The sequence below is a fragment of the Belonocnema kinseyi genome, chromosome 3 (genome assembly GCF_010883055.1).
Source record: "Belonocnema kinseyi isolate 2016_QV_RU_SX_M_011 chromosome 3, B_treatae_v1, whole genome shotgun sequence".
In the NCBI taxonomy this organism is placed as follows: domain Eukaryota; kingdom Metazoa; phylum Arthropoda; class Insecta; order Hymenoptera; family Cynipidae; genus Belonocnema; species Belonocnema kinseyi.
This window is the reverse complement of record NC_046659.1, coordinates 5,158,941-5,168,816: the sequence shown is the minus strand read 5'-3', so window position 1 is coordinate 5,168,816 and position 9,876 is coordinate 5,158,941. Positions and strand designations below refer to the sequence as shown.

Sequence of the window (9,876 nt, the reverse complement as noted above, 5' to 3'; positions counted from 1 at the left end):
AAATAATGCCAAATTCTGCTGGGAAGTTGTCACACGAATTCGTTTTTGGTCCACTGTGAGCAAACGCGGCACCCATTGCGCGCAAAGCTTCTTCATGCCCAAGACTGAATGCACGATATTGCCCACACGTTCCAATGATATGCCTACAGCATTAGCTACCTCTCTCAATTTAATTTTGGGATCATTCAACATCATATGGATTTTTTCGACATTTTCTGGTGTAGTGACCTCTTTTGGGCGCCCAGATCGTTCAGCATCAACTGTGCTCGTACGGCCACAACGAAACTCGGTAAACCACTTATGAATCGTTCCAATCGACGGTGCAGAGTCCGGGTAATACTTATCCAGCTTGGCCTTGGTCTCGGATATCGTTTTCTTGCAGAAATAGTAGTGTTTGATCAAAACTCGAAACTCAGATTTTTCCATATGAAAAAAAACTTGGAGGTTAGTCGCTTCTCAGTGCTGTAACTTGTAAATGCGTAAACATAAATGGCTGAAGTTTTGATAGGCGTCATTTGAAGGATCGAGCTCGACGAAAATGGTTCACATTAGTGAATACTAATGCCATCTCTTAGATTTTTCAGGTACTTATCAGACTGCCTAGTATTTCATCAAAATGATTAGAAATACATGAAATACTATTAATGGGTTGACATAGAATTGCTTTATATTTTTATCAATTGAAAAATGCACTGTTGTTCCTGTTCTTCTTGCATGTGAACATAATAAGCAAGGCAAGCAAACAACGTTTAAGTTCGCCGGTTTCCTTCATTTCAAAAATATCACCCAATTTCTGTCCACAATCCCAGATCATTTTTAAATCCTTGCACATCAACAGAATGTCATCTGCATAGATGATAATTATTATTAATTATTCCTCTTCACTAATCAAATAGTTGCAGGGATTCGCTCTTGTCGGTTTCCCTTCTAAGGCCTGTAATTCTACAACCAAGTGTTTGTATCAAGCTCGGTCAGCTTTCTTCAAACCATTAAGGCCTTTCTTCATGTGGCACACCTTATCGCCTCGTCTCATTTGCTATATCACTTTGGCCCTGTTAACCTACTCATCCTGATTCCGCTTTCTATTGATGATGTAATGGAGAACTTCGTCTAGTTTTTCGAATGGATCCTAGATGCGCGACTGGTGCATACGTCTCGTGGAGGTCCTTGTCATGATTATGGCTTTCCTTTAGGAAAATCGACATCACTCACTTGCCATGGCTGTCATCCATTCATTTGATTCTTGACTAGCTAATATACGAGTAACCGCAAACATCTTGGTGCGCCCACAGGAGCTGGAACATTATATCCAAGAAAATCCTCACCATTCGATGAGTTTTCTTTATCGTAGCCAACCTCATCGCTCGAAATCTCTTTCACGTCCTCATTGACCGAATGGTCGGAGTCTTCATTATTGCAGGCGATGTTGCAGAGGATGTTCGCTGATGATATTCTCCAGGACGAAAATCATTGCAACCTTTGGTCGAACGAATTGCAGTATCCTCCAAGAAAATGACATCCCTAAATGTGTCAACCTTCCTTTTATCCTTCAGCCACACACGGTACGCCTTGGATTCCGCGCTGTATCCTAAGATAATCTTCTTCTGCTCGCGGCTCGATTTTTCCTAAAACTGGTGATCTTTACTTTACTCTAACACTTCAACACCAAAGCGTTTAAACTATGACACATCTGGAGGCTTGACAGACCAAACTTCGTATGGCGTATTTCCGTTAAGTTCACAGAACTTGAGCCCATATTATGCACCCCCAAATGAAATACTTAAGAGAGAAAGAAATGACTGCCCTAGAAATTACGATCGTCGCTCTATTTTTTTCGACAAAATAACTGGAATAAAAAAAAAAGTAACAATTATTTAAATACGTAAGTTGGACTTTCAAGCCTTATTCGGTAAACCGAATTAAATAAAAATCCAATTTTCTTAACTACTCGTGATACGCGTAATTTTACATATACTCCGTGAGATATAACTTTCAATTATATGCACGTTTGTAGTAAAGAGTTCTATTCTGGTAAACTGAAGGTCGGAGGTGTAAAATCGTGAAATACCAAAAATGCATCCTTTTTCATATTTTCTGCGGCCTTTTTCCTATTGTCAAAGAAAAGTATAAATTTTATGTGAAAAAAGAAAATAGTCTTTTTTATAGAGGACAAATTTCAGTACATTTTTCTACAGAACCTTAGTTTTACTAATATCAAGCGTTTCCGAAATAAGTGTGAAAACACACGATTGCTGCCATTTTTTAATATGAAATGTTTTAGCATTGTTTAATCGATTCATATTTTTTTATATAATAATTAACAGCCTATGGAGAAGGGTTTTCGCTAATACTCAGCCTGTTACCATTTTTTCCGTTAGAAAAACCTCCACCGCCTGGCTTATAATGGTTTCATTTAATATAAGTACTATATAGATAATATTTCGTTGTGAAGTCTGGAAGTAGCTTTAACCTATTTTTGTCATTAAATCTGATTTTTTTTACAGATTAGAACCTATGGACTTTGAAAGACCCATTTGTACTTGCTGCCTACATTTATCACACTCCAGAACTCGAATTGGTCAATTGAACGATAAAAGTAGAAATAATAAGTATTTAGAAGTTTTGAAAAAGAAGATCAATTTTAATACCACCTGCCTATGTTTGTCAGACGGATCATTATTGGGAATAATGGCTGCCAGACTCGGCGCTAAAGAAGTTATAATATTGGAACCAAATTTTTTATCACGTAAAACAATGGAAATGTTCGTAGAGGCAAATTATTTGTCAAAGCAAGTACAAATTATCGATTCCTTAGAAAATTTTCCAATAAAGAAAAAAGTGGATATAGTCTTCGGTGAACCATCCTTTATCACGTCCATTCTTCCATGGCATAATTTAAGATTCTGGTATCTTAGTTCGAGTTACTTTGTTGGTGCAGAAAAATTTCCAATAAGTGCGGCAATACGAGGTGTTGCAATGGATTTTAAAGATTTACATAAGATTAGATCACCTCTTGGCATCTGCGAAGGCTTCCATTTATCCACTTTTGATAAATTTGTACAGGTGCTTTCATCAAGTTTGTTAAACAATATTTTATTTTACTGTATTTTTAATTTTATTCAAACAAAAATATATTTTGACTGCTCGTTACAGTTGTTATTAAGCTTAACTGCAGTTTTAAATAGCCCTACCTCCAATTTTACCGCCACTTTGTGAAAATCGAACTGAATAGTGCTAAAACATTTTTAACTGTATTTGATATTTTTTTCATTGTATACTGAAAAATAAATGTTTAGGTTCATTAGAAGTGAACCACCCAAGTTGCGACTAAATTGGAGGCATAAGGAGCTACTCCTAAGCAAGCCTTTAAATTGTAATAGACAAATTACAAACAATGAATTAGTATGTAGTGTGTATGCTTGCATTTATATGATGTTATACATATTTTACAGGATTCCTGTGAAAAAAGTGATTCACCAGTAGAAGCGCAACCTTTGTGGGAATATTTCGGACGTGCTCTTAGTTCAACATTTAATTTAGCAAGTTTTGACTTGACTAAAAATGTAAACTCTGAATATCATGTATCTATTTCTGGCAGTACTCGTTTTGAAGTGTGAGTATAGCTTTATACTTTATAGTTTTGATTGAAAATCATAATCATTCAATGTTTTTCGTTGTATGCTTCCTTCTTTCTTTATTGCAATTGGACAATATAGCTGCTTCACTTTTATCTCCTCGTGGTTACTCTACATACATATGCAGGATTGATAAAATTTGACTAAAATTAGTAGAAAAATTCTGATTTAGGGCTATTTTTAAAATACCAGAAATAATCAAAAAGATCTGACAAGAGAGTAAGTTGATTTCTGAAATTTTAATTATCTATTCTCAATGTTTCGATTTCAAATTAATTTTCCTGCCTACTGAATCTAACGCAGAGTTCGGAACACGAAGTGAGGAATTTACTAGCTACCATTTCTCAATGAAATAAAAATTTAATACCACCAAAATTTACGCTCATTGGTTTATTGCACGTTTCGCTGTACCACCAATATTTCTGGTGTTGTCACGTCTATTTTATCTTTCCGAATGTAGAATCAGACAGTTTTGTTTCTATTTATTGACATACTACCATGTATAATGATAACAAACATACTGTTATTTACAATAGATAAGCATAGAAAGACAGCATACTTTCTGAGAAACCGGAACACCCCTGTCCCCGACGAAATAGCGGTAGAGCATCTCTTGGTAGTTTCGAAGGAGCACCAACTAGTGCTATTAAATATTTACAGTGTATATCTGTTGGCGGGAATTTTCACTAGAAGTTTAAGAGTCAGGTGGCTTATCTGAGCGTCAACATGGATTCCGGACCAAGCGCTTCATGGCTGGAGCTATTTAGGAGGTAATTAAATACACAAAAGCCATGGCAAGATCACCACAGGGCGCGCGACGTGTAGATCAGGGTTACCCGTGATAGGAAAAACGCCTTTAACTCGGCAAGGTGGGCAGACTCTCGAGTTCCAGTTCGGAGTCACAGAGTATCTTCTCGTGGTTGTCAACGACTACCTGCATGATAGGAATCCGGTTTATGAGACTGCAGACGGACAGCAAAGGAGAAGGGTCATTGCGAAAGTGGTAGGGCTTCAGGGCTGGGGTCGGATCTCTGGCACGTCGGGTATGACGGAAGTTCTTAGTATCTAACTTCCAGGGTGGCCATGTTGGTTGGGTTTGCTGATGATCTCGCGGCAATAATATATATAATTGCGCTAAACGAGCATTCGGAGGCGAATCATGTCATCTTCAACGCTCTCTCACCAGCTGAGTAAGGACAAGAGCGGTTACATCATACATCTATAATTCATCATTCGTCCGTGGAAGATGACAAAAAACGGCTCCACCGTATATAATGTTAAAACACAACACTATAGTATTAATAACAATTTTTTATATTTATGTGTTTTAGTACAAAAATTTGAAATGTGAAATAATTGAATTTCGCAGACTATTCAATGGTGCGCACGTTTAGCAAGATCTAACGCACATGCTATTCATCCAACGAACAGCTTTGAAAGCAGCCATCAGGATTTCCACACTGTCCAGCCTCATGCCCTATATAAATTGCCCAAAGGCGAATAAAAGAAGGATACTCATGAGTGTCAGAAAGTTGTTATTTGCACCTTAGTATACCTTGATCGAATTTTATGTCAAGAAGTTCCCAGCGTTAGGTACAGAGCGTGTAATGCAAAACGCTCAGTACCTAGAACACATACTATCTGGGTATCGCACCCACGCGGGAGTGACGTACCTCTACATACGTAATGCGGCCTAAAGAGTGCTTTACTACCATCCTTGTCGTTCTTACGACGTTTGCCACAATCCTGTCCAGCCAAACGCTCCGAGGGAGATGGAGCCAATTGTCCAAAACGAGAAGTGCCAAGTTTTCTGGAACTACAATTTTTGGACGGCAGTCTCCGTTCAGCACTCGAGGCCTGACATCGTTTTCCAAAACTTCGAAAAACCAACTATATTCGTGATCGAATTCTCGGCTTTGGTCGACTGCAACATCACTGCCAAGAAGAAGGAAAGGGAGGAGAGGTATCAAGACCTCAAAAGAGAACTGCCACGATTGTACTCAAAATATTCACTTAGAGTAATTGTTCTTGTGATCGGTGCTCTTGAAAAGCTCAAAATGCTGTCATCTTTGGGGGGGGGGGCTTCTTGCACTCGAAGTACACGAGGGTTTCGCCCGTCTGACGTTGTATTTCATCGTGCCCTATAATTATATAATAATATATATAAGAATATATTAGCACTTGATTAGCACTAAATTCCTACGCAAAGCAGATCTTGATATCACTAATAGTTTCCGAGTTTCGCATATCAGACTCACCTGAAGCTAGCATTGCTACATGTTTTTGATCAAAATTACAGGTCACAAAATTTAGTTTTTACAGAATATATTAGCACTTAATTAGCACTAAATTCCTACGCAAAGCAGATCTCGATATTACTAATAGTTTCCGAGTTTCACAACACCAGGGTCAACCTGAAGCCAGCATTACTACACGGTTTTGTTAAAAAAAGTGCCCGGTTTTTTTGTATAGCACAAGTCCAGAGAACTTAATTAGCACTAAATTCCGGCGCAAAGCATATCTTGATATCACTAATAGTTTTCGAGTTTCGCATACCGGAGTCACCTAAAGCCAGCATCACTACACGTTTTTGGTAAAAAAAAAGTGCCCGGATTTTTTGCAAGGCATAAATCCAGAGTATTTAATTAGCACTAAATTCCTGTGCAAAGCAGATCTTGATATCACTAATAGTTTCCGAGTTTCAAAACATCAGAGTCACCTGTAGCTAGCATTACTACATGTTTTTGTTCAAAATTACCGGACACAGAATTTATTTTTTGCAGAATATATTAGCACTTCATTACCACTCAATTACGGCGCAAAGCAGATCTTGATACCACTAATAGTTTCCGAGTTTCACAACACCAGACTCACCTGAAGCCAGCATTACTACACGTTTTTGTTAAAAAAAAGTGCCCGGTTTTTTGTATAGCACAAGTCCAGAGAAATTAGTTAGCACTAAATTCCGACGCAAAGCAGATCTTGATATCACTAATAGTTTGCGAGTTTCACAACACCAGTCACCTGAAGCAAGCACTACTACACGTTTTTGGCAAAAAAAAGTGTTCGGATTTTTTGCAAAACATAAATCCAGAGCACTTAATTAGCACTAAATTCCTGCGCAAAGCAGATCTTGATATCACTAATATTTTCCGAGTTTCGCAACATCCGAGTCACCTGTAGCTAGCATTACTACATGTTTTTGTTCAAAATTACCGGACACAAAATTTATTTTTTGCAGAATATATTAGGACTTCATTAGCACTAAATTCCGGCGCCAAGCAGATCTTGATACCCCTAATAGTTTCCGAGTGTAACAACACCAGTCACCTGAAGCCAGCATTACTACATGTTTTTGATCAAAAATACCGGGCACAAAATTTAGTTTTTGCAGAATATATTAGCACTTAATTAGCACTGAATTCGTACGAAAAGCAGATCTTGATACCACTAATAGTTTCCGAGTTTCACAACACCAGAGTCACCTGAAGCCAGCACTACTACACGTTTTTGTTAAAAAAAGTGCCCGGACTTTTTGCAAGGCATAAATCCAGAGCACTTAATTAGCACTAAATTCCTGCGCGAAGGGGAATTTGATACCACTAATATTTTACGAGCTTCGCATACCAGAGTCACCTGAAGCCAACATTACTACACGTTTTTGTTAAAAAAAAGCGCCCGGATTTTTTGCAAGGCATAAATCCAGACTATTTAATTAGCACTAAATTCCTGCGCAAAGCAGATCTTGATATCACTAATAGTTTCCGAGTTTTACAACATCAGAGTCACCTGTAGCTAGCATTATTACATGTTTTTGATCAAAATTATCGGTCACAAAATTTAGTTTTTGCAGAATATATTAGCACTTAATTAGCACTAAATTCGTGCGCAAAGGAGAATTCGATAACACTAATAGTTTCCTAGTTTCGCATACCAGAGACACCTGAAGCCAGCACTACTACACGTTTTTGGTAAAAAAAAGAGTGCCCGGATTTTTTTCAAGGCATAAATCCATAGCACTTAATTAGCACTAAATTCCTGCGCAAAGCTGATCATGATACCACTAATAGTTTCCGAGTTTCGCATACCAGATTCACCTGAAGCTAGCATTACTACATGTTTTTGATCAAAATTACCGGTCACAAAATTTAGTTTTTGCAGAATATACTATCACTTAATTAGCACTAAATTCCTGCGAAAAGGAGAATTTGATACCAATAATAGTTTCCTAGTTTCGCATACCAGAGACACCTGAAGCCAGCACTACTACACGTTTTTGCTAAAAAAAAGTGCCCGGCTTTTTGCAAGGCATAAATCCAGAGCACTTAATTAGCACTAAATTCCTGCGCAAAGCAGATCTTGATATCACTAATAGTTTCCGAGTTTCACAACATCAGACACCTGTAGCTAGCATTACTACATGTTTTTGTTCAAAATTACCGAACACAAAATTTATTTTTTGCAGAATATATTAGGACTTCATTAGCACTACATTCCGGCGCCAAGCAGATCTTGATACCCCTAATAGTTTCCGAGTTTAACAACACCAGTCACCTGAAGCCAGCATTACTACATGTTTTTGATCAAAAATACCGGGCACAAAATTTAGTTTTTGCAGAATATATTAGCACTTAATTAGCACTGAATTCGTACGAAAAGCAGATCTTGATACCACTAATAGTTTCCGAGTTTCACAACACCAGAGTCACCTGAAGCCAGCACTACTACACGTTTTTGTTAAAAAAAGTGCTCGGACTTTTTGCAAGGCATAAATCCAGAGCACTTAATTAGCACTAAATTCCTGCGCAAAGGGGAATTTGATACCACTAATAGTTTCCTAGTTTCGCATACCAGAGACACCTGAAGCCAGCAATACTACACGTTTTTTGTAAAAAAAAGTGCCCGGATTTTTTGCAAGGCATAAATCCATAGCACTTAATTAGCACTAAATTCCTGGGCAAAGCTGATCATGATACCACTAATAGTTTCCGAGTTTCGGATACCAGAGTCACCTGAACCTACCATTATTACATGTTTTTGATCAAAATTACCGGTCACAAAATTTAGTTTTTGCAGAATACATTAGCACTTAATTAGCACTAAATTCGTGCGTAAAGGAGAATTTGATAACACTAATAGTTTCCTAGTTTCACATACCAGAGACACCTGAAGCCAGCACTACTACACGTTTTTGGTAAAACTAAAAGTGCTCGGATTTTTTGAATAGCACAAATCCAGAGCACTTAATTAGCGCTTAATTCCTGCGCAAAGGGGAATTTGATACCACCAATAGTTTCCGAGTTTCGCATACCAGAGTCACCAGAAGCCTGCTTTATCACACGTTTTTGGTAAAAAAAATGGTGCCCGGATTTTTTGCAAGGCATAAGTCCAGAGCACTTAATTAGCACTAAATTCCTGCGCAAAGCAGATCTTGATATCACTAACAGTTTCCGAGTTTCACAACACCAGTCACCTGAAGCCAGCATTACCACACGTTTTTGGTCAAACAAAATTGCCCGGATTTTTTGCAAGGCATAAATCCAGAGCACTTAATTGGCACTAAATTCCTCCGCAAGGCTGATCTTGATATCGCTAATGGTTTCCGAGTTTCGCATACCAGAGTCACCGGAAGATACCATTACATGTTTTTGATCAAAATTACCGGGCACAAAATTTAGTTTTTGCAGAATATATTAGCACTTAATTAGCACTAAATTCCTGCGCAAAGCAGATCTTGATACCACTAATAGTTTCCGAGTTTCGCATATCAGTCACCTGAAGCCATTAAAAAAAGGGCGCGGATTTTTTGCAAGGCATAAATCCAGAGCACTTCATTAGCACTAAATTCTGGCGCAAAGCAGATCTTGATATCACTAATAGTGTGCGAGTTTCACAACATTAGTCACCTGAAGAAAGCACTACTACACGTTTTTGGCAAAAAAAAGTGCCCGGATTTTTTGCAAGGCATAAATTCAGAGCACTTAATGAGCACTAAATTCCTGCGCAAAGCATATCTTGATATCACTAATAGTTTCCGAGTTTAACAGCATCAGAGTCACCTGTAGCTAACATTACTACATGTTTTTGTTCAGAATTACCGGACACAAAATTTATTTTTTGCAGAATATATTAGGTCTTTATTAGCACTAAATTCCGGCGCAAAGCAGATCTTGATACCACTAATAGTTTCCGAGTTTAACAACATCAGTCACCGGAAGCCAGCACTATTACACGTTTTTGG

At 37.9% G+C, this 9,876-nt stretch overlaps 1 protein-coding gene across 5 annotated transcripts in view; it reads left to right on the top strand.

Moving 5' to 3' along the window:
* The window catches only part of LOC117168834 (protein arginine N-methyltransferase 7), a 228,998-nt gene that overhangs the window by 216,780 nt on the left and 2,342 nt on the right, over nt 1–9,876 (top strand). For all 5 annotated transcript variants that reach the window (XR_004466560.1, XM_033354683.1, XM_033354685.1 and 2 more), the window contains exons 8-9: nt 2,505–3,063; nt 3,453–3,613. Coding sequence is in view for 4 of the 5 variants with exons in the window: in XM_033354683.1 (XP_033210574.1) it covers nt 2,505–3,063; nt 3,453–3,613 (720 nt within the window). In the remaining variant the exon portion in view is untranslated. The remainder of the gene's footprint in view (nt 1–2,504; nt 3,064–3,452; nt 3,614–9,876) is intronic.